We start from the raw sequence: 24,103 nt of genomic DNA, 5'->3' as shown, positions 1-24,103 counted from the left end.
TCTCAGAAGCGCATGCTCTATCTTTTCTACAACGTCAACGACTTTTTTTGCTCGATTAGATTCTTCATCAGCAGTTGTGCAGTGTATTGGTGGTTCTTAGCACCTCACTTCACTGCATTCATTAAATTTATTCCCAGAAAAGCTGAACATGTGACAGCGAAAATAAAGAGGTAGATAAACGCAGTGAAAGTTATACAGGTATGTGTGTTAGCTAAATACGTTCAAGCGTTCGAAGTTCGAACTGCAACATGGGTTCACAAGCAACAACAATAACAGGCAGGGGGCGGGTACGCTTATTGCTAACTGGCTAGCTACCTAAGTTAGTTAGCTTGCTAGCCATACATACATACATACATAGCCCAAGACGAATATATTGCAGAAGAGCAAGGCAAGCCATTATTTACTGATTATGAAGGGCTACCTTTATGTAATGTTAAAGACTGCATTTATTCCTGTCAAATTAAGTTTGCTAGGCAGCTAACCAGCTGAATCCGCTAGCTTGCTAACGTTGGTCGTAATTTTAGCAAGCTTGCTAACTAGCTACCAAATATTATACAGAACTAACCCTGTGGGTGTCTACGTTATGTAAACTAGTTAAATATCAGGACCCGATAACTTTACCATAACGCTAGACTAGAAGAGTGACAATTTACAAGATTCTGCGTTAGTAGCTAGCTGAGTCGACATTAGCTACAGTAACTAACAGTAATATTTGTTATGATGGATTGGTGACCAAAACAACAGCTATACCTGCTGTACCAAAACATCTTACTTAGCTATATCCAACTGTTCATTACTGACAGCTACACACGTGCCTGTAAAATTGTTCATTTTTATAATAATCTATTTCTGTTTTCAAAGTTGGCCTTCGAGAACTCAATTTATCGTCCTTGTTTATGTCTGCTCATCTACCATCGAGGCTTTTGTTCAACTCTTCCACCTCAAATAAACCAGGAGCATCATCCCTGTCCCATGAGTAGCGAGCTGGGCTTTCTGCCTGCCATGTACTCATTCCCTGGCTTAATCAATGTCCCTGAAATGGGGATCAATATTGGCCCTGCAAATACCCGTCAACACCTGCCGGGAGTGTCGCCCCCAAGCACGTGAGTAGAGTCTAGTGATGGGAGCGCTGCACAATACACACAGATGTAACAACCATGTGCTTTGCAGGAGATTTGCAAGACTCAGACTTGCTAGCATGTTGCCATTACATTTTATTGTTATTTCTTCAGGAGTTGGGAGAGAAGATGCCTGAGAAAGCACAGGAGGAGAACAGATGACGAGTGAGTTAAGAATAGGAAAAATCTATAAAATTAACAGCAGTGTTTATTCTGCAGCGCATGTTAGTTTCAAAGGAGGAATGATTTACTCCAAATCAATATGTGTTTGTTCTCCAGAGGATGCAGTGCCAAAAAGAGGAGGCTGATGGGAGATGCAGGATGTGATCCTTTGGATGACCTCAGCCATAATGTGTGTCAGATCTGGCCACCAGGCAACAACGGCCACCCTCTACCTGAATCAGCCAGCCAAGCACCTCCCCAGCACTGCCTGGAGACTAAGAACCTGGGGCTGCCCATATCCGGGTCTCCCTCCCGTCTGGTCCGTCCAGAAGCAGAAGGCTCCTGCATCGAGGTGGAGTCTGCTCATCGAAGACTGCAGGAGATTGAGGAAAGGTTAGCTATAAAGACCTTACGAGGGCAATGTGAGAGATTCCAGTTTCTGTTACTGTCCATAACTCATCATAATTGCAATGTGCATTGTTACTGACTATAACTTGTATTAGCATTACCACCATTTGTTTTGTCTTCACCATGCACTACACACTCTGCATACACACTCTGTCATATAGTGAAGTTAATCTATTTCTGTCAGGATCAGTCTGGAGGATGATGATGATGACCTGGATGTGGAGCCAGCACCCAGGCGGCCAGTGCTGGTGATGTCTGACAGTCTGAGGGAGGGGCTTCAGCGTGGCATCAGTGACATTCTCCCCCACACTGTGGCCCAGTCTGTGTAAGTACTCCTCTCCTTCTCATCCCCCACCTCAGAGGAACATTTAACTCAAGTACCTTCCTACCTGCAAGGTTTGATGGTAATACATACCCACCTTAAGGAGGGGCATTATTATTTTGTATAGGCTATTACAACATTAAAATATGCAATTTCGGCCCTTGAAAATAACACTTAAGTGTTTGAAAAAGTCCTCAAGTCCTTTTAATTTGACTTGCCAATGTCTGTATGAACCCTGTATAGGCTACTTGCTCAGCCTGTAAATTAAAGATAAAATCACCAGCTATTGAAATTATGCACGTATCATTCGCTTTCCTGTCTGATCTTGACCCGGGACAGTATTTTTCTCATTCATGCCAGTAGCTTTCAGTTGGCACTGGCAAATCATGATTATTTGCATCAATCCAGTGGCCTTTTGTTTTTGAAAACCTCATCACAAGTGTGCTACGGAAACACCACTAGCAAACACAACTGTCTGGCTGGTGTGAATCTCAATTTAAGAGTAACTACACAAAAACATCTAAATGTCTTAAGTTTTTCCCACACCTAAAAAAATGTGTCCCCTGATGTGGTTTAAGCATTGTTGTGGACATAGAAAAACAACAAAATGGCATGTTCTATTTAAAAAAAAGAAATCACAGTCCTTCTCCCCACTTTCTTTTTTTGTTGCTATGGTATCAAGTATCGTTTTTTCAAATTCTGCTCAAGGATTTCGTAGAAAAGAACACGTGGCACTTTAAAATCTGCAATAAATATATTGATCACATTATTGTAACACTCTTTTCTGTGCTGTAACAGTAAATCTATCCAAATCAATGTAAGCACTCAAGGGTATGGTCATTTAAAAGATGGCTAGTCATTATTAGCCTGGTTCTGTATGGAATGCAGGCACATAATAATTATAAAAACAATTCTTTAAAAAATTGGTGTGAACAAATCATGTGCTGGTACCACCAACTGAAAAAGTTGGTAGCATCAGTGCCAACAGTGGGAAAAGTTAGTGTAGAACCTTGACCCATCTGTCATGATAGCCAGTATTGAATAAACATTAGAATTTAGGGAGGTGTCCACTATTAGTTTCTCTCTGTCAGTCCCGTCGTCTCACCTGTTCCTCTCCTGTTCCCGTAGGAGCCACTCCTGTATGGAGCTGGTAGTATGGCGCCTCCCAGAGGATGCGCTGGCTCGAAAGCTGAAAGACTCCCTGCAGAGGAAGCAGCAGACTGCCAGCAGGCAACCCCCGATCCACAGTGCCCTTACCCCTCAGATTCCCCTCACCCCCACAAACCCCCCAGGGGAGACATACTCCCCTCTGTACTGCAGCCCAGGGGCCGGGGCCCACAGCTCTGGAGAGGAGGACATGGAGCTGTAGGGCTTTTGAGACCCAGCATCAGGAATGCCCAGAGTAGCTACAGGTCTCAGCCTTGGTTCACTTGGTTGGACCCTCAGAGAAGCCATGGAGACAGAAAAAACTGCATAGACAGATCCAAAAGCTTCACAGTGATATGAACGTCTGCTTTGGATCAAGATCAGGCTATTGGGCAGCATGGCACATGTATACCACTTGGCCAAAAGAGGGCAAGTATCCACTTTCTTTGTGTTAGTCAGATAATACTGGATTTAAAGAGCAACTGCCTCTAAAAAAACTTCTCATTTAGAAAACAGCCCTATGTGTCATAAATATGAGTCACAAACATTTATTCTACTGTCAAAATTGACTACAAAGTGTAAATATACTCAGTCTCGTCCAAAATAGACTTGTGGTTGTGACTGCATCACAACATAAATGAATGTTGGGTTTGTTGTCGTTTTTTCTACTTACCCAGAGTGGGAAGAACTCATGAATACCATTTTTATGTCTGCGTGCAGTTTGGAGATGATGGAAGTTAGCATATCGTTATCTTTTTTGCTGGAAGTCTCCAGGTCAGAGTATCTGAACAGAGCTTGAGTGGAGTGAGGAGCTGAGCTTGCCCATTTGACTGGAGCATGGAGCGAGATTCCCAGCATGCATTTGTAGGCTACTTGTCTGCTGCTATAGCCCCTTGCTTTAGCTACTGTCATGGAGTTCCCTAAATATTTTCATAAAGAAACTGATAAAACACACAGATGCTAAATCAAGGTGACTTACATAGATGAGGAGCAGGAAAAGGAGTGCAGTGATGTAGTGTCCTCAACTAAAGAATCATTGTGGAATCTGAAAAGACACGTATCCCAAAAGCATGATGGTGTACTTACTATGTGCACATGCTAACAGAAAGGAACTAGGTGGGTAGCTGGCAAAGTGTGTCATTGTAGAAAAGTATTTAAACAAAAAATCAGATCTCTTAAAAGTTTTGTTTAAAAAAATGATATCATCTATACAATAGGCCATCGTTGATTTTGGCCCAATAGGCCTGGCGTATTCCTGCTTTCAAGGAGCTTTCTGTTTTGACAGGGTTATTTTGCCTGAACCTTTAGGCCTACCTATATATTATTATTATTTTTTTTTTAAATAAATACATCTCTGCCCAGCCTTGCAAGAGTGGCCAAAAGGGTGTTTAGCATCCCAGTGGCTCTGCAACCGCGGAGAGGATATTCTCCAATGCTGGCCTGCTCTCCAGGCACCATCGCATGAGCCTGAAGCCACAGACTGGCCAAACTCGTGTTTCTAAAAATGAATTCAAAAAGGCACTGAGTCTAATAAGGCATTTTTCGTTTAATTTGTATTTAATTCTAAGTAAGTCACAGCCTATATGCACAATTTATAGGCTATAATGATTTAATACAACTAAATGCTGAGGCGCTTTATGTCCCTACCAGCCTAGTGTTGCACTCGCAAATTCTTCACAATGTATTTCTTTGTAGGCTATAACCTTGAAATAATACAAATAATATAGGAGTGCCAGAGCGACTGCTCACCTCAGCTCACATATTCTGCTCCAGGTAGTACAGTAAGTAGCCAGCTCCTCACAAAAGCAGGGAAATAGACCTAACTACTCTAAAGTTGGGTGTTGTTGGTCATTTTCAGTGCCTTCAGAAATTATTCACACCCCTTGACTTTTTCCACATTTCGTTGTGTTACAGCCTGAATTTAAAATGGATTAAATTGAGATTGTGTATCACTGGCCTACACATAATACCCTATCATGTCAAAGTGGAATTATATATTTTTAAACTTTTGCAAATTAATACAAACATTTAAAGCTGAGTCAATAAATATTCAACCGCTTGGTTATGGCAAGCCTAAATAAGTTCAAGAGTAAAATATCACATAATAAGTTGCATGGACTCTGTGTAATCATAGTGTTTAACATCATTTTTGAATGACTACCTCATTTCTGTACCCCACTCATAGAATGATCTGTAAGGTCCCTCAGTCGAGCAGTCAATATCAAACAAAGATTCTAATAAAGGGCACCTAATGGTAGATGGGTAAAAAATAAAAAAGCAGACATTGAATATCCCTTTGAGCATGGTGAAGTTATTAATTACACTTTGGATGGTGTATCAATACACCCAGTCACCAAAAAGATACAGGGGTCCTTCCTAACTCAGTTTCCGGATAGGAAGGAAACCGCTCAGGGATTTCACCGTGAGGCCAATGGTGATTTTAAAACAGTTTAATAGCTGTGATAGGTGAAAACTGAGGATGGATCAACAGCATTGTAGTTACTCCACAATACTAACCTAAATGAGAGTGAAAAGAAGGAAGCCTGTACACAACACAAATATTCCAGAACGTGCATCCTGTTTGCAATAAAGCACTAAAGTAAAACTGCAACAAAAAAAATGTGGCAAAGAAATTAACTTTATATCCTGAATACAAAGTGTTTTATGTTTGGGGCAAATCCTCTTTAGGTTGTTCCTCTTACCACTCTTTTCAAGCATGGTGGTGGCTGCATCATGTTATGGGTATGCTTGTCATCGGCAAGGACTAGGGATTTTTTTAGGATACAAGAAACAGAATAGAGCTAAGCACAAGCAAAATTCTAGATGAAAACTTGGTTCAGTCTGCTTTCTAACAGACACTGTGTCACGGTTGTCGTAAGGAGAGGACCAAAACGCAGCAGGGACATGTATACTCATCTTCTTTATTGACGGGAAAAGAAGGAAAAAACGCGTATACAAAAATAAAACGATGAACGACAAAATAACAGTCTTGAAGGCAACACAGCAATCCAAGAACAATCTCCCACAAACACTTAACCAAACACATACCCATATATAGGACTCTCAATCAGAGGTAACTAGAAAACACCTGCCTCCAATTGAGAGTCCAACCCCAATAAACTAGACATAGAAATACAAAAAGACTAGAGACCACATAGAAATACAAACATAACCCCAAAAACCCGGAACTAACTAAACCAACACCCTACTAAATAAATCACCACCCCGAACCACATAAACAAAATACCCTCTGCCACGTCCTGACCAAACTACAATAACAAATAACCCTTATACTGGTCAGGACCTGACACACTGGGAGACAAATTCACCTTTCAGCAGGATAATAACCTTAAACACAAGGCCAAATATACACAAGTAGCTTACCAAGACGACCTTGAATATTCCTGAGTGGCCTAGTTACAGTTTGGACTTAAATCAGTTTGAAGAATTAAAAAAAGAATAATGTGCAAATATTGTACAAATATCCAGATGTACAATGCTCTTAGAGACTTAACCAGGAAGACAGCTGTAATTGTTGCCAAAGGATATTTTAACGTATTAACTCAGGGGTGTGAAGACTTATGTAAATGAGATATTTCTGTATTTAATTTTCAATCAATTTCAAAACATTTTGAAAACATGTTTTCACTTTGTCATTATGGGGTATTGTGTGTAGATAGGTGAGGAAAACAAATCAATGTAATCCAATTTAAATTCCTGCTGTAACACAACAAAATGTGAAATGTCAAGGGTTATGAATACTTTCTGAAGGCACTGTATAGTCTTACAAAATTATACATGGTAATCGATGTTTTATAAATTAGTTATATTTACTGATAATTAGAAACAATATTCTATCCATTTCCTCATTCTGTCCCGTTGTCGCACAAAGATGTATAGAGATAACGTTGTATCTGTCCCATTATGGCATCTGAGTGTACGGGCAGTGCCATTGAGACAGATACGTTGCAATCTCTATGCGACAACGGGACAGAACGAGGAAGTGAATCTCGTTTATGATTATTAATAAATTCATAAAAATATTAATTAAATGTTGTAAAGCTATAAATTACCAAACACCCAGCTTTGGAGTAGCTAGGTCTATTTCCCTGCTTTTAGAGGAGCTGGCTACTGTACCTGCAGACTTACAGCAATTGTGCTAAGCTAACGATATGCTAACTTTAATGAACTCCAAACTGCATGCAGAGACTTAAAAATGGTATCCATGAGTTCATCTGACTCATGGTAACTAGAAAAACAACCTAAATCTTGCAGTACCCCTTTGTCTACTATGATCCAGGAAAATATGTAATTGGAAAAATTATATAGCAAGGACCACAAAGCCACAGTAATTTTATGAAGACACTTGGCAATGAAGATCTTTATCTACTTCAGATGAACTCGTGGATACCATTTTTATGTCTGCGTCCAGTATGAAGGAAGTTAGAGGTAGTTTCACGAGCCAATGCTAACTAGCATTAGCGCAAAGACTGAAAGTCTTTGGGATCAGCTAGCATGAAAGTAGATTAAGAGCTTCATTGCCAAAATCCTGAACTATCCCTTAAATGGAATGTCAATGTTGAAGCTTTCAAACCAGTGGCAGCACACGTCAAGAGTTTCTGATGTTTCGGAATTGTCTAGTACCTTATAATGTAACAACTGTTTCATAGCAGACTGCTTAGCCTATTTGGAGAAGTCTGTTTTGTTGTAGTTACATTAAATGCAAGCAAATATGATCTGTGTTTAGCCAATGCATTGGTTTACAAAGGACAAGGATGTAATTCATTCGACTTTATTCAAAGGGAAGAAGGGGCATTGAGCTCTGATAATGTCAGTATGAAAGTTTTATACTCATCTTTTAGCTCCAGTTGGGTTATGTTTTTAAGAACGGTTACTGTTTAAAGGTGGTTTGGTCCTTGTTTCCGCATTCAAGAATAAAGTATGCTGAAAGTTTGCTTTGGAGGAAAGATGGCTATGTTGGTCTTCCTACAATAATGTGAAAAATAATGGCTGTACTAAAATTCACCATCATTGTACACTTTGATTGTATCCCCTCATATGCACCTTAACAGAAACAGTGGCTAGTTGAACTTTATCTGTTTCTAAATAAATTCTTTATTGCTTATGGTGTTCACAATGTTTTAATGCCAAAGGGACAACAGTACATACAGTATGAAAACATCACAGATGTTAAATAGTTAAAGTTTATTCCAGTTCCAAACAAAATGTCTTTCTAAATAAAAACGATCATGTAATCTGAAGTATACACTCACTAGGCAGTTTATTAGGTACACCACCCCATTCACGAAAATGGATCACGTGGCCGTGGATTGGTATATAAAGCAGGCAGACATGCATCAGGGCATTCAGTTACTGTTCAATTGAATGTTAGAATGGGGAAAAACCAGTGACATAAGCGACTTGGAGCGTGGTATGAACGTCCGTGCCAGGACGATCCAGTATCTCAGAAACGGTCACCCTCCTGGGCTATTCAGGCACGACAGTGTCTAGGGTTTACCAAGAATGGTGCGACAAACAATAAATATCCAGTCAGTGGCAGCCCTGTGGGCGAAAACAGCTCGAAGGAGAATGGCAAGAACTGTGCAAGCTAACAGGAGGGCCACAAACAGACAAATAATGGCGCAGTACAACAGTGGTGTGCAGAACGGCATCTCAGAACGCAGAACTTGTCGATCCTTATCACGGATGGGCTATTGCAGCAGACGACCACACCAGGTTCCACTCCTATCAGCTAAAAACAAGAAGAAGCTGCTCCAGTGGACACACAATCACCAACACTGGACAACTGAGGAGTGGAAAGCATTACCTGGTCCAACAAATCCTGGTTCCTGTTGCGTCATGCTGATGGCAGAGTCAGGATTTGGCGTAAGTAGCATGAGTTCATGGACCCATCCTGCCTGTTGTCAATGGTACAGCCATTCAATCTACAGCAACTGCGTGATGCCATTGCTTCAGCATGGACTAAAATACCTGTGGAACGTTTCCAACGGGCCCCAGAGAATTCAGGCTGTTCTGGAGGCAAAGGGGGGTCCGACCCGGTACTAGATGGGTGTACCCAATAAACTGTCCTGTGAGTGTACATTGAGCATAATAATTACAATAGCTCTGTTGCAACATAGAAAGAAACTGACACAAGATTACTTTCTTCTTCAAATGGTCCTAATTTGAGCTTGATCCCACTGCCTAAAGAGTCACAGCTCTGGAATAGGCACTATGCAGACATGTCAGTTGGTTCATTCACTCAGTCCCCAACCTTTAGCCTAGCAGTAAAACTTAATTCCTCCAAAGGCAGAAGAACGTCAACTTAACCCATTTTGACCTTGAGGCCATTTACCCCATCATGTAGTGTCATCCTTTTCACGAGTACCTTGAAATGATTTGAGATTGCTGTCCTGCAGTAATTCATTTTACAAACACACACACGTCATCTGGCAAAGATCACAATCCTTCCCTCTGTACTGTCCTGGAACGGGAACGACTCCAAAACTGAGTGCATTCCTGGGATGGTGTGATCTGATTGGATAAGAATTACAGATAGAATATACCTATTACTCGAGAGAATACTTTTAAAACTGCATTTCAACTTTTCAAAAATGTCACCCACCACACACATTATTTCTCCTTAGTAACACATCATAAACCATGCCAACACAACGATACACTGAAGCACGTTTTACACAGTGATGGAAAAAGCACACAGTTGTCATACTTGAGTAAAAGTAAACAAATACTACCGTTCAAAAGTTTGGGGTCACTTAGAAATGTCCTTTTTTTTTTTAAGAAAAACAGATTTTTTTGTCCATTTAAAATAACATCAAATTGATCAGAAATACAGTGTAGACATTGTTCATGTTGTAAATGACTATTGTCGCTGGAAACGGCAGATTTTTAATGGAATATCTACATAGGCGTACAGAGGCCCATTATCAGCAACCATCACTCCTGTGTTAATGGCATGTTGTGTTAGCTAATCCAAGTTTATCATTTTAAAAGGCTGATTGATTATTAGAAAACCCTTTTGCACAGCTGAAAACTTGTTCTGATTAAAAAAGCAATAAAACTGGCCTTCTTTAGACTCTCTGGAGCATCAGCATTTGTGGGTTCGATTACAGCCTCAAAATGGCCAGAAACAAAGAACTTTCTTCTGAAACTCGTCAGTCTATTCTTGTTCTGAGAAATGAAGGCTATTCCATACGAGAAATTGCCAAGAAACGGAATATCTCGTACAACCCTGTGTACTACTCCCTTCACAGAACAGCGCAAACTGGCTCTAACCAGAATAGAAAGAGGAGTTGGGGGCCCCGGTGCACAACTGAGCAAGAGGGCTAGTACATTAGAGTGTCTAGTTTGAGAAGCAGACGCCTCACAAGTTCTCAACTGGCAGCTTCATTAAATAGTACCCGCAAAACACCAGTCTCAACGTCAACAGTGAAGAGGCAACTCCGGGATGCTGGCCTTCTAGGCAGAGTTCCTCTGTCCAGTGAGTGTTCTTTTACCCATCTTAATCTTATATTTTTATTGGCCAGTCTGAGATATGTCATTTTCTTTGCAACTCTGCCTAGAAGGCCAGCATCCCGGAGTCGCCTCTTCACTGTTGACATTGAGATTTGTGTTTGTACAGACCCTTTTACACCACTGGTTTGACCAGATATGACAGACCAAATAAGGGCCTCATAAGCACTATATAAATGGGTCAAAATCTATTACCATATGTCATGCTCTATAAAGGATTCATAAATGTGACATAACTGTGTGGCATAACCACCCATGGCAAATGTGACATAACCCACTTTGTCAAATAATGGAATATCATTATTATAAGCATTAAACATTTTAAAGAGTGACATAAGCACTGCTTAATAAAGGCTTCACAAAGCTAGATGAGACAATCTATAGATTATAGACCCATAACCTTGTCATGTCATACTCGTAAAACGTTTCTATGATGGGCGGCCTAACAATGTTTACGACATTAAGCCTTATGTAGGTGTTATGAATAACAGTAAGTACAGCGTCATATGATATAAAGATGTACAGACATAATGTACAGACATGTTTGCCAAAAAGCACCTGGAAGCAGGATGATCATCAAGACTCTTGAAAAAATGTTCTTTGGACAGATGAGAGAAAAGTATAACTTTTTGGATGAGATGGGTCCCATTATATCTGGCGAAAACCAAACACTGCCTTCCACAGTAAGAACCTCATACCAACGGTCAAGCGTGGTGGTGGTGGTGTGATGGTTTGAGGAAGCTTTGCTGACTCTGGACCTGGACAACTTGCCTTAGAGCAGAATTCATGGTTCATTCTATTATCAGAGAATTATACAGGAGAATGTCAGGCCATCCGTCTGTGAGCTGAAACATTGCTGTGTCGTGCAGCAAGACAATGATCCACAATCAAGTCTACATGAAAATGGCTAAAAAGCAACAAATGTGAAGTCTAAACCTAATCCCAGGAGTCTGTTTCTGGAAGTCTAGACCTAATCCCAATTGAGATGTTTTGGCATGACTTGAAACGAGCAGTTCATGCTTGAAAAGCCACAAATGTCGCTGGGTTATACTTTTTTCACAGCACTGTATGTGTTCTGAGTAACAGAATTAAAATCGTCCATAGGCTGAATTTAGCCTGCGGGCTGCCAGTTGACGATCCCTGAGTGTCAATAAATATGTTACAAACATTCTGCCCTTTTACGAAGGTTCTCTCATGATCCACAGGGTGTGAGGGGTATTTGGATGGGGTGATGGACCAGCAAAGTGTGTGTGTGTCAGAGCCAAGTTTGGGATAACAACCAGGTATTCCTTTTCTGTTCCCATGAGACCAGGGCTTAGGCCTAAATTCAAATCAGATGAAGCATTAACCCGCGATAGCAGACAGTGTTTTGGCTGTGTCGGAGGTGTAACTGTGTTAGAGCTGTCAAATTGGTGAGCGACTGCTCGTCATTGTCACAAAGCCACACCCGTCTCCCTCGCGTTAAGTTCAGAACGGGAAAGTATAGACTATATAGAACTAATGACACTCAAATTGAAAATCATTAAACAAAATAAGGAGGAAATAAAAAAACGAATTGTCACACACCAGATAGCCGCATTGAAAGGTGTTGTTTTACAAGGTCAGCCATAGTAGTACAGCGCTCCTGGAGCAAATTAGGGTTAAGTGCCTTGCCAAGGGCACATCGAAAGACTTTTCACAGATTTCTCACTTACTGGCCCAATACTCTAACCGCTAGGCTACCTGTCACCCTAAATAATGAGGATCAGCCTAATCGAGGTGTAGATCTCACATTCCAGTTTTCAAACTTGTAAACAAGGCTGCAGGGGATTTATCTTAATTCGACTCTGTGCAGCCAATGGCAATGTCCGCTTTAGGTATAATACAGGGAGCAGCTTGTGGATTTGACAGCTCTAACGCAGTTCCACCTCCGACACCGCCAAAACAACCAGGTGTCGGCTAGCACGGATCTGATAGAATCTAGCCCTTGAATTCAACCTGGACTCTCTGTGGTTGATCTTTCAGTGGGAGAGGGTAAATGTGACAAAGACCTGACTGAGTCCAGCAGCGCACAGTATGGCTCAAGTTATATTGTTGTGTGTGACTGTGCATGTTTGTGTACTGAGGAAGATGTAACTTGATCCCAGAAGAAAGTCACTTTCCATTTCCTTATGTTGGGGGCTTTCATCAAAGTAAGTTGTGCCTGGTGTAATGTGACTACCATGACTGCACTTTATGGAGCATGTGTCATCCTGCAGCATAGCATTTTGAGGAAGGTTGGGGTAAGGTCCAATATTGGCTATACACCCAAGAGGGAAAGAGGTTGGGCCCTCCTAGAAATATTTTAGAGTATGACATGACAAGGTTGGAGATGCTTTGTGAAGCCTCAATTTAATATTATTTATAAAGCTTTGAATAAGCACTGGTTTATGTCATATGTGGCCAAGTGGGTTATGTCACATTTGCCATTGGTGGTTATGCCACAGAGTTATGCCACATTTATGAATCCTTTACAGAGCATGACATACGGTTATAGATCATTTGTGGCTCATTTATGTAGTGTTTATGGAGACTTTATGAATGCTTTATGAAGCCTTTGTAAGTAGCACTTAATTTAAATCAGGACCCCAAATACTATTATTATTACTAAGTTATTACTATTAGTAGGACAGAGGATGTCATTGCCTGCCCACTCAATTGGCAGGTGGAACTCACCGTCTCCAGGTAGGACCCAGCCAGCTCCGTTGGGGCCCTGCCCAGAGGGGCCCTGCCCAATTGAGAGGGGCTGCGGGCATGGGCCTGGTTCTCAGCACGGAGCTGTTTGACCCGGCTCTGGAGGTGACGCAGTAGCTTGAAGGAGGCCAGGTCTGAGGACCCGGGGAAGGTAGGGGGTTCCCCAATGTGGAGGGAGGGAGAGGAGGCGGATTGCTGAGCTCCAGAGTCAGTGCATTCCTAACAGGAGACAGGGAGAGGAGAGCAAATGGTTGGGGATTAGAGACAGACAAAGGAGAAGAGAAGGAGAGATTCAATCTAGGCCATAAAGTAGCCTCTATGGTTACCAGATGTCAAATTATTCTCAGGGCAGTACTGTATTTCAGCCCCTTTCTGGTGTCCTGACTTATTTACATTTGTCCCGTATTTCAGACTTCCCATTCATTTGATGAGAATTGCATTCCAAGCTGGAGGGGTGTGGACATGAAGGTAAGGTTAAGTTTAGGGTTAGGGCTATTTCTAGGGTTAGGGTTAGGCTTATTGATTAATTAGAGTTTGGTCATTTGAATTGGATGAAATTATTTTGATTTGTGTAGTTATTATTTTTGAATAAACTGATTGATTAATTTAATAATAATTTAATCCAACTCAAAATAATGTTTATCTAATTTAGGGCTAGATTCAATCAGATTTGCGTTAGCCAACACCCACATAGCTGGTGTTTTGACCGTGTCTGAGGTGGACCTGTCAAATCCACAAGCGGCTCCCGGCGTTATACCTATCGCGGACATTGCCACAGATTCACATTAGTAGGAATCCCATGCAGCCGTGTTTACAAGTTCGAACACTGGAATGTGTGATTTAACCTACACCTTGATTAGGCCGATAGAAATCCTCATTATTTTGTTTAACGATCTTTAATTTGAGCGTCATTATTTCTATATAGCCCACACTCTCGTTCTGAACTTCTAACGCGAGTGGGACGGGTGTGGCTTTGTGACAATGACCATGAGCAGCCGCTTACCGATTTGACACCTCAATCTGCCAAAACATCAGCTATGCTTGATCTGATTGAATCTAGGCCTTAAAGTAAACAATCAGTTTACCCACCTCAAAATAATACTTTTATCCAACTGAATAATAAAAATGTCACACTTTTTGCCCTACAGTGCTAACCTTAACCCTTACTTTAACTGCACATTCTGTTAACCCCAGCCTTAACCAACAACCAGTAAATTAAGTACAAAAAAACTTGGAGTAGCTTCATGCTCAGGCTCCCGCAGGTCTTATATGGTGATGGTTACCCCAGTAATGCGTCTCATCTCCCCTTCCAGTTTCTCCAGCTTCCTCTGCTTCTCCTCTTGTGCCTTAGGTGCCTTTCTGCAACACAAACATACCCAGATATTATAGATATTTCCTACAGACTATCTTCTCCTGACAGAGCATAACTAATGTGCAACTTTGATGGTTAATGACACTGTATAAACACATCAGTGCTAACAGTGTACAAACTACTGAACAGAACTGCTCTACAGTGTACAAACTACTGAACAGAACTGCTCTACAGTGTACAAACTACTGAACAGAACTGCTCGACAGTGTACAAACTACTGAACAGAACTGCTCTACAGTGTACAAACTACTGAACAGAACTGCTCGACAGTGTACAAACTACTGAACAGAACTGCTCGACAGTGTACAAACTACTGAACAGAACTGCTCGACAGTGTACAAACTACTGAACAGAACTGCTCTACAGTGTACAAACTACTGAACAGAACTGCTCTACAGTGTACAAACTACTGAACAGAACTGCTCTACAGTGAGATGATGATGATGATGATTTGTAAGAAGAATGGGACAACTAATTAGTGAGTTAGACTCTAGGCTTAGTCTCTAGACATGCTGTCTCAAAATGGTAAAATCAGTTACCTCCCCTTTAACAACTTTGCCTTGCACCTGTTGAGTGGCAAAAGTGAAAACACTGAACACAACAGAACACTTCCCAAAGTCAGTTAATGATACAACCTTTTCAAAGCCTGCACATCTTCATCAGAAAAAAAATAAGGATGAGGGCCAAAAGTGAGTAAAGTTTTAAAAGTCTACTCTGTGTAAATAGTGTGGGATTGTACGCTACACACCGCTCCAGTTCGGCTGTCAGCTCCTCCTCAAACTTGCGTGCCAGGCGCGCCGTGGTCTGCTCCTTCCACTGTCCCATGCTCCTCTGCACCCGGCGCAGTTCCTGGTCTTTGGCCTGCAGCTGTCTGCGCAGCGACGCAGCCAAACCTCCTGTCTCGTCTCCTTCCTCGCGCACCTGGGCCTGCTGCAGATCGCTCAGCTCCTCAATGTGCTCCTGCAGCGTTAATATATGACTGTACACTCTCTCTCTGTGTGTGTGTGTGTGTGTGTGTGTGTGTGTGTGTGTGTGTGTGTGTGTGTGTGTGTGTGTGTGTGTGTGTGTGTGTGTGTGTGTGTGTGTGTGTGTGTGTGACAGTGAGATCCATACCTGAATGAGTGTCTCCTTCAGTGAGTCCAGAGCCTGCTCTCTCTCCGTCTCCATCTGTTCCCTCTGAATACGGAACTCACGCTCCTAAAACACACCAATGTGATTCTTAACAGCATGTGTAACGCAACAGAAGTGTAAGCATGTTTGTATGTGTTGTATCTGTGTGCGTTTGTGTGTATTTTAGTGAGTTTGTCCTGAACACACTTTGTCCCGGCTCAGCTGCTGAGTGCTGCGTCTCTGTAAGTCAAGCTCCTGCTGTAGTTGGCTGATTGACTGCTGCAACTGCTCTCTGAGGGCCTGCAGGGTTTGGACTACCTGGGCCACCGTAGGACTGCAGCACATCACCAATATATTAGAATACCCAGTATTATATCCAAATGCATATGCTGATAATGAAATGTGTGCTTCTGTATGTGTACGAGAGAGAATATGAGTGTGTGTGTTTGTGTCTATGTGAGAGAGTACCTGTGTGGGAGCTGAAGGGAGCTCCCTACGGCCCCACTGTGTTCCAGCAGATGCTGAAGATGCTGACACTCTGCCCCCATCTCCTGGGCCCAGTGTCTGTGCTGCTGCTCCAGCCTGGCTGTGGCCTGCTTGTGGCTGTGCTCCCTCTCCCCAAGCAGCACCTGCAGTCTACCAGCTTCCAGCTCCGCTTGTTGGACAACCTGCTCCAGCCTCAACGCTTCCCTCTCACCCTCCTACGACCACAGCCCAGTCAGTTCACCATGTCAAACATACACTGGAAACCAGGGGTGCAACTTTCACTGGGGATTGGGGGGGACCCCCCCCCCCCACACATTCTGAAATTGCTTTTTTGTCTCCAAGTTTTATCATTGGAATGTGATACACAACAAGGCAACGGTATGCTTTAGGACCATGCAAACGCCTCCGAGCGGTCTGGTAGGCTGTTTGGAGTGTTTATCTGACCGGATAAAACAAATACAAATAAGAAGAAGAAGAATTATGTTCCCCCCACTTCTAAAACCAAAGTTGCGCCCCTGCTGGAAACTATACACTGCATGTTGTATGTAGTCGTCTCCAGATGCTAGTTTATAAGGTCTGTCATCACCTGTTCCATGTGCCTGCGCAGTCTCTGTAGCTCAACCTGGTGCTTCTCTCTCAGGGACCTGCGCATTGCAGCGAGAGCAGACGCCTGCTCACTCTGCTGCACAAGGCCCTCACTTTCCAGCTCCTGCACTTTCTGAGAGGGGAGGGAGAGAGGAATGACATCTCTATTTCACATATGTTCAAGTATGAATTGGAAATGTGTAGTTTTGCATATTTCAACTCCCCCTGAGACACCATCGGAGAGGGGTCATGGCCAGGGTCTGCCACTATCAACAGTGACCCTGGAGCAATTAGGGTTAAGTGCCTTTTTCACCTTGTCGGCTCGGGTATTCGAACTACAACCTGCCGGTTACTGGCCCACCACTCTAACTGCTAGGCTACCTCCTGCCCTATCTTGGTTCTGCTTACTGTCTGCAGTTCTACCACTTTGCTTTGAAGAGCCAAGGAATTCCTCTTCTCTCTCTCAGTCTCTCCCCTCATTCTCTCCAGAGCCTCCCGGCCTTGGTCCTCCAGTATCCCACACTGCAACTGTAGAGCCGCTTCTTTCTCTACTGCCCATTTCTTCCTCTCACGGTCTATGGTGCTGTGCATCTAAGGTAGAGAACAGGTACCGTTATCACATTTGTTTTACATTACATCTGACAGAAAAGGAGACAGAGGAAGTAGGAGTATATACCATCTCCTGAGCTTCCGCACACAGCTCCTCCTCTCGCCTCCTCATCACCTCCTTCTGCTCTTTAAGAGCCTCCCTCAGCTTCCACCACTCCTTCTCCTTCATCTGCAAAGGAAACTGTGAAACTGACCCAGGAACAGTATGGTGTGATTCTTTCAGAGGATAGGACAGCCTGAGATACGGACCTGGATGCAGCTCTGTATGGACTCAATGTGCTGTGTGTGAGACAGGGCCTGTTCTCTGAGAGAAACAGTTTTCTCTTCTTCAGCTTGAATATGAGTCTGGACACACAGCAGCAAGAACAACATAAATGTTTGAATCTGATAGAACACATAAAGGAAATATGGGGATCTTTACTAATGTTAAATAAACCCAGTTGACGGAGCCTCTCACCTGCTGGATGTGTTTCTCATGAGACAAAGCCAACTCTTTCTTCAGCTGCTCCAGCTCTCGCTGCTAAAGGAGACAAACAAAACCACCCCTTACATACTGCACACATACACATTTAACTACATTTGCTTCCACGCCATCATGCACACTGAGTTACCCACATTTATAATGGGTGAGAGCTGGTATAAGATGGAATTCGGACATTCACACGCACAGTCAAGCTGACTCATCCATCGACACTGTGTACTAGAGATTACCCAGCCCACACACCGTCTGCGTGGTTGCCTGCTCCTGGGTCTCTCTCAGGGAGATGCTGTGCAGCTTCCTCAGGCTCCGGAGCTCCCCCTGGAGCACATCTCTCTCTGCCTGCAAGGCACTCCTCTCCTCCTGGAACCCCAGCAGCTGCAGCTCCTTCTGGGCTACTATCCTCTCCACCCTGCTCTCACTCTCCCCCAGCTCTTTCTGTAGCTCACACACCTGCACCTCCACTGCCTGCGAGACAGAGGATGGGAGAGGGCGATAGACTGTGAGATCTTAATACAGATAGAGGGTCAGAGGGGTGGTTATGAGAAAGGGTAATAACACGGTAGACAGGTGTAGAAGGTACCTTCTCCTCTTCCTGTTTCAGTCTGTGTTTCTCCTCCAGACATGTACACCTGTCCCTCAGTAACTTCTCCTCCTCTGTTACACGCTGGAGCTCCTCGTGAGCTTCGTCCAACTTCTGACACACATGCAGAGAGACAAATTGAAACACATTCAAAGCAGTGACTGTCACTGTAACATGTTCTGAGCACCAGTCTAATGCTGTACCTCTTGCATAGAGTCCAGTTTGAGTCTAGAGCACCGCTGCTCGGAAAACAGCTCTGTCTTGGCACTGTTCAGCTGTCTGTCCAACTCCTCTCTCTCAAGGACAGACATACTGACACTGGTCACTCTCTGAGACAGTGGGGGAGGAGGTAGGAGAGAGAAGGCATGAAATGGTAATAATTAAATCATTTGATTGTAATAGAGGGGGGGGGGTGTCAAGCCAGCTAGATAAAGCATGTGTTACCCTGTCCATGCAGGTCCCATCCGTTAAGGCAGTTCTGTGTTTACATAGAGCAGCCAGCTCCTCCTTCAGATCCCTGACCTCCTGCAAACAGGAGTCCCTCTGCCTCTGCAGCCGGCGCAGCTGACAACTACAATACACTCAATACATCACTGTGAATACAGCCTAATCAGCAATGGACAGTATAGAGGACAGTATAGAATAGGTATTGTAGACAGTACAAGCTATTCCTAATAGTATTGTGTTGGCAAACTGTATTCTGTTTAAAGAGATACAGTGCAGTATCAGGGTTGATTATGTGGATACCTGGTGCTGTCTGCTTCTGCCTTGCTGTCGCTCAGGCTAGCCTCCAGACTCCTCCCCTCCCTTTCCATCTGCTCCGCCCCCGCACGCAGCTGCTCCCACTCCTGCATGGCATGCTGGGACACAGAACACAGCACATCTCAGTGTTAGCCGTTGTCATGGATTCACAGGACAAGGAACTCGTCACAATATGGAAGGTATTGTCTTGTACTTTTCTTTTCTGAAGAAGGTCAGTGAGGGACAGTTCAGTCTCACACAGCTGAGCTCTCTTCATCCTCAGTCTCTTCTCCTCCTTCTCACAGTCCTAAAACACAAACAAAGATAACTACACACAGACAACAAGACACAAAACTCACATATCCTTAGCATAGCACTTGAATGTCAGGAAATATCAGGAGAGGTGAGTAGAGTGAGAAGAATCTCACCTGTCTGAGGGTAGCCAGCTCCTCCTCCATCTGTAGCCAGTCTGACCTCACCTCCTCCAGACGACCCCCAGGCCTCTGCTGAGTGGAGTCAGGGGTTTGAGAGACAAAGTATCAGGAGGCCTGTTTTTACACATCTCATATGGAGAATAGCTGCTCATATGGAGTGAACAAGGGTTAACAAGCATATCAATCAACAGATGGCTTTCCCCATAACTAAGAGTCAAGGGCAGACTCACTGTCTGCCACAGGAGTTATTGTTGGTTGTTGTGCCACCTCTCACCGTACACACACGTCCCACTGTGTCCTTGTCAGGCCTACGTCTCCTCCACCAACGGACACAGCCCTCATCTGTGTCCTCATCATCATCATCCACAGAGAGCACATACCTGATGACAGAGACAATAGTGAAGGATATGAAACAAAGAATGGCTAGTCAGATTGTATTGGAGACTGACGTCGCATCATTTTGTTGATTCAGTGAAGGCTACCTGTGAGTGTCTCTTCTGCTTTTGCGTGCTTTACGAAGAGGTAGACTGTCACTGGTCACATTTCCATTGCTAGCTCTCAGTGCTTCACAAGCACAGGACAAACAAACAAAGAAAATTGGGTTATAGTGTAGTTAGTGGCATAATATCATTCAATAATCAGGCCTAGTCCTGAAAGTCTTACCTGGAGTAAACTTGAGATTCCTTGGCTCCAGAGTGTGTATGTCATAGTCACTCTGGTCAGTGTCGAGACCATCCATGTGGCTGACAGACTGAATGGCTGAGAGGTATCCTATGGTGACGTAAGACAGATCTTAATAATGTGAACTACTTCATTTTCCTTCTGAATGGTGGTCATAGCCCCTAGCTCCTGCCTCTCACCTGGCCTGCTGTGAATGTGTTGCCAGACCTTCTCTGTGCGTACGGAGTCCAGTTCACTGTCGATGGTCACTGTGTCAAAATTCCACACAGGCACTCCTGGGGGAGACACGAAGACGCTGCGGTTACTGTTAGAGACGGCTGACTTCTTTTGCTTCAACTATCCTTGACATGAAGCCATGGGTAGAGTGTATGAGCTGAAAGAGTAGATGTTCTGTGTGGTAGAGTACCTGCCAGGTGTCTGGTGGTGGTTCTAGCAGTGTGGTTCCTGTTCTCCTTGGTTCCCTCAGGCTCCAGACTGGAACAGGCCTCATTGAGAACCCCTGTACGAACACTGCTAGTGCTGGGAGGACCAGGCACTGACGCTGGAACCAGTGGAAACAGACAGAAGCATCAGTATTATAATGCAGGAACAAAATAAGTGAGAGGCCTTACAGTATAAGACTAACTTCTATGAGTACTGTCCCCTTTCCCCTCAGATGACTACTGCCAACTCTGACACCAGACCCACCGCAGGAGGATGTCAGCCCTCTCACCTGTGGCAGGCTGGGGTAACCCAAAGGACTGTGAACATGTCTCTACTGACAGCTGTCTATCACCCCCTGGTGGAGTCACTAGAGAGTGAAGACAGCATTCACTCCTGCTAAGACCACTAAGCCTCTGTGGTGCTCTTGTGTGGCTCTCACTGGCCCCTAGGTTTCCACTCCAGCTAGTTCTCCTCTCTCCATGCCTGTGATGAGTCTGTCTCTCCTGGCCTTGCTTGTCCATGTGATGGGGAAGCTCTGTATAACCCATGCCTCTATCCACAACCTCTCCCCCAGCAGCAGTGAGACCACCTGCTTGCTTTGATGCTGTCCTTTCAGCCTCTTCCTCTCCAAAGGACTGTCCCAGGCTGTTACTCCAGTCTCTGGCCAGCCTCTGTTTGGTCCTGTCTGGCAGCCTCACCACCATCTCCTCCCGGAAGCGCATGGCAAAGTCCTCTGTGCAGACACTGTCTGGAGGGGGGCACAGCTCTCCTGCTAACCCTCCTCCTCCACAGGCATAAGCCCCCAACAGCCTCTCCAGCCTCCAGTGACACTGCTCCCTACGGGACTCTACACCCTCCTCTTCCTCCTTCATCACTTCAACTGTCCTCTGCTCCTCTTCCTCCTGATCGGCAGGGTCCACACGTTCTCCTGAGCTCTTCTCTGAGGGGAGAGCAGAGGGGAGAGGGGTGAGAGACATCCAAGCTAAACCAAGGTCCAGGTCAGTGAAGGGTAGAGAGGCTGGGTCATGTGATGTGGGTAGGGTGAGGGTGAGGGACATGGTAGAAGAGTCTCTGTAAAGGACAGTGAGTTCTAATATCCAGTAGTCCTTTTTCTGAGGGTTCTCTCCTTAATGGTAATGTTGCAGTATTGGTTGCTCAGTTCTGGCAAATGATTATTGATCATTCCAGAATCCTCACACACTAAAAGTGATCAAGTTATAATGGCTGTAAGGACTGGATTGGGACAAGTTGAAGAGGACACTGCATGTAACATTCTCACCTGAAGACAGGTCCCTGGTCTCAGAGCGTACCAAGTCAAGACAAGAGATGGGGGTGTCGTTAGTGGGGATGGTACTTCCCAGTCCTGTATCCCTGCTCACAGACTGGCTACTGCTAAGGTGAGCTATAATAAACAGAGCATGAGAGCAATAAAGATATTAAAATACTAGAGAGTTACTATTAGACAAAAAGTATCACTCAAGATGTGCTGTAGTAAATTAAACTACATACAACAACATACCTGTATTGAGGCAATCATGTTTTCTGGAGATATCTTCAATCCCATGGCTATGGCTCTGCACCTGTGAACATTTAGATACTCATAATGGTACAACTTTTAACGGTCCAATGCAGCCGTTTTTATCTCAATATCAAATCATTTATGGGTAACTATTCAGTACCTTACTGTGATCGATTTCAATAAAAATGGTCAAATATTAACAAAAATGTCTTCTTAGCAGAGCGATTTCTCAAGCAAGAATTTTGCTAGCTGTTGGGCTGAGAGGTTTGGAACTCTTCCCCATTGTGTCTATTGTCATTTATCCAAAACGCCATCCTACCAAAACTGGCAGGAATTTCAGGCAGTCTTTTCAAACAGCTGTTACACTAAAAAGGCATTGTCATAATCTTCACAATTTCACAATATTATTCCAACCTCATAGTGTGGAAACACAGAGGGGAAAAAAAACACATTTTTGACTGCACTCTGCCTTTAAGACAAACTAGACAAAAATAGGATTACGAGTCTGGAACCCTGTGAAACCCTGAGGATGGCTGCAGCACACTGACCTGCAGGCGGCTCAGCTGGGCATCGATGGCATCTAGGAGGAGGTCACAGTGATCCTGTGGCAGAGGGGCATTGCTGTCTTCATCCAGGTCTGAGTGAGCAGAGGGTATATAGGGAACAGGAAACGGTTTAGTCCAGAGAGAAGAGAAGGAACGAGAATGAGTAGGAAGAAAGACAGGTAGAGGAATTCAGTCTGAAGTATCTATAGTCCTAGATAGGACATTATCTGACCAGTGTAAAGAAGCTCATCTGTGTCTTCTGCAGCATCTCTTTCTGTCCCTTCAAAACTGCCATCGGCCATTTCCTGTAAAACACACTCAGAAATACAGACAACCTTCTCGAATACCTAACAGCAAAGTGATGGTGGTGGGGGTTATGAGTTGCTCTGGAAACCCAGAGCCTTTGACTGGGGGCCTTAAGGCTGCTGTCCTTTCTTGCCAATACATTCTGCTGACACTATGGCCAGCTCACATGCTAACCTACACTTTGTAGTTTACAGTGATTGTGGAATTCCTTCCACTGACCGAGTAGGAAAGCTGTCCTGTAGGCTTACAATTTGGAAACAGCATTACAAATTCCAATGTTTCAAAAATGTTAAAAAAACACATCTGATAAAGCATCCAGCTCTGAGTTGATTTGATGGTGGTTCCATTAGAATTCATGCACTATAATGAAAAGTCAATGCATATGTGCATTTGATTGAACAGTGTGCATAACGCGCAAATAAGACTATAATGTGACATATACAACATTTCTCGATAGCTTTACATTTCACATTTACACTACACAGCCAGGTAGCCCATATTGTTAAAACATAAGCAGCATAAATGGTTTCTTCTCATTGTTTAAATGTAACCATAAATTCAAGACTTACTTTCTGAATGGTATGAAACAAAGTTGGTAGACTCCTTTCCAGCTTGACTTGATTGACAGAAACATTGCTTGGGTTTCCAAGCAACCTTCAAACAGTGCTCCCCCACCCGGGTCTAAGCCAAGCCGTTCAAACTGTATAATAAGAACCGTTGAAACTGAGCGACCCGGCGAGGCGCACATCACAGCAAGCTTCCCCCTCTGGCGATAACAGCGGGAGTCGGAGCGCCACTGCTCTGCAAAGACTTCATTTTAGTGTTTTAAG

General features: G+C 43.7%; 2 protein-coding genes across 6 annotated transcripts; one reads left to right on the top strand and one right to left on the bottom strand.

Moving 5' to 3' along the window:
• The first annotated feature begins 32 nt into the window (after positions 1–32).
• On the top strand, positions 33–3,798 carry LOC106585257 (coiled-coil domain-containing protein 117). Of its 5 annotated transcripts, none has more exons than XM_045706596.1 (6): positions 33–198; positions 862–1,103; positions 1,233–1,283; positions 1,398–1,673; positions 1,873–2,013; positions 3,139–3,798. In XM_045706596.1, exons 2-6 carry the CDS (start codon positions 973–975, stop codon positions 3,377–3,379), a joined length of 840 nt encoding a protein of 279 aa, XP_045562552.1. In that variant the 5' UTR covers positions 33–198; positions 862–972; the 3' UTR covers positions 3,380–3,798. The 5 variants fall into 5 exon arrangements, with proteins under 5 accessions (XP_045562552.1, XP_045562553.1, XP_045562554.1 ...); XM_045706597.1 differs by having other exon boundaries at positions 59–170; positions 920–1,103; XM_045706598.1 differs by having other exon boundaries at positions 67–198; positions 920–1,103.
• A 4,136-nt stretch (positions 3,799–7,934) lies between these two features.
• si:ch211-102c2.8 (trichohyalin) lies at positions 7,935–23,903 on the bottom strand. The gene is made up of 29 exons (XM_045706594.1): positions 23,200–23,903; positions 22,971–23,059; positions 22,423–22,483; positions 22,183–22,305; positions 21,493–21,843; positions 20,887–21,021; positions 20,660–20,755; positions 20,463–20,570; positions 20,282–20,363; positions 20,074–20,179; positions 19,794–19,868; positions 19,580–19,672; positions 19,372–19,484; positions 19,069–19,195; positions 18,828–18,953; positions 18,625–18,738; positions 18,288–18,509; positions 18,021–18,083; positions 17,813–17,908; positions 17,631–17,732; positions 17,363–17,545; positions 16,956–17,087; positions 16,352–16,584; positions 16,091–16,217; positions 15,887–15,970; positions 15,522–15,733; positions 14,685–14,760; positions 13,384–13,620; positions 7,935–9,690 (listed from the first exon to the last, which is right to left on the bottom strand). Exons 1-29 carry the CDS (start codon positions 23,267–23,269, stop codon positions 9,616–9,618), a joined length of 3,711 nt encoding a protein of 1,236 aa, XP_045562550.1. The 5' UTR covers positions 23,270–23,903; the 3' UTR covers positions 7,935–9,615.
• Positions 23,904–24,103: the final 200 nt, after the last annotated feature.

The sequence above is a fragment of the Salmo salar genome, chromosome ssa24 (genome assembly GCF_905237065.1).
Source record: "Salmo salar chromosome ssa24, Ssal_v3.1, whole genome shotgun sequence".
Taxonomy (NCBI): domain Eukaryota; kingdom Metazoa; phylum Chordata; class Actinopteri; order Salmoniformes; family Salmonidae; genus Salmo; species Salmo salar.
Note: the sequence above shows the minus strand (reverse complement) of the source record. Positions and strands in the feature narration are given on the sequence as shown.

Excerpts from the sequence above, each read along its gene's own strand:
- LOC106585257 (XM_045706596.1), top strand. The coding sequence starts at position 973 with ATGAGTAGCGAGCTGGGCTTTCTGCCTGCCATGTACTCATTCCCTGGC. Across the intron at positions 1,284-1,397 it reads AGGAGGAGAACAGATGACGA|AGGATGCAGTGCCAAAAAGA; the intron begins GTGAGTTAAGAA and ends TTTGTTCTCCAG. Across the intron at positions 1,674-1,872 it reads CTGCAGGAGATTGAGGAAAG|GATCAGTCTGGAGGATGATG; the intron begins GTTAGCTATAAA and ends TATTTCTGTCAG.
- si:ch211-102c2.8 (XM_045706594.1), bottom strand. The coding sequence starts at position 23,269 with ATGGCCGATGGCAGTTTTGAAGGGACAGAAAGAGATGCTGCAGAAGAC. Across the intron at positions 18,739-18,827 it reads AACTGGACTCTATGCAAGAG|AAGTTGGACGAAGCTCACGA; the intron begins GTACAGCATTAG and ends CATGTGTGTCAG. Across the intron at positions 14,761-15,521 it reads CTGACAGCCGAACTGGAGCG|AAAGGCACCTAAGGCACAAG; the intron begins GTGTGTAGCGTA and ends TTTGTGTTGCAG.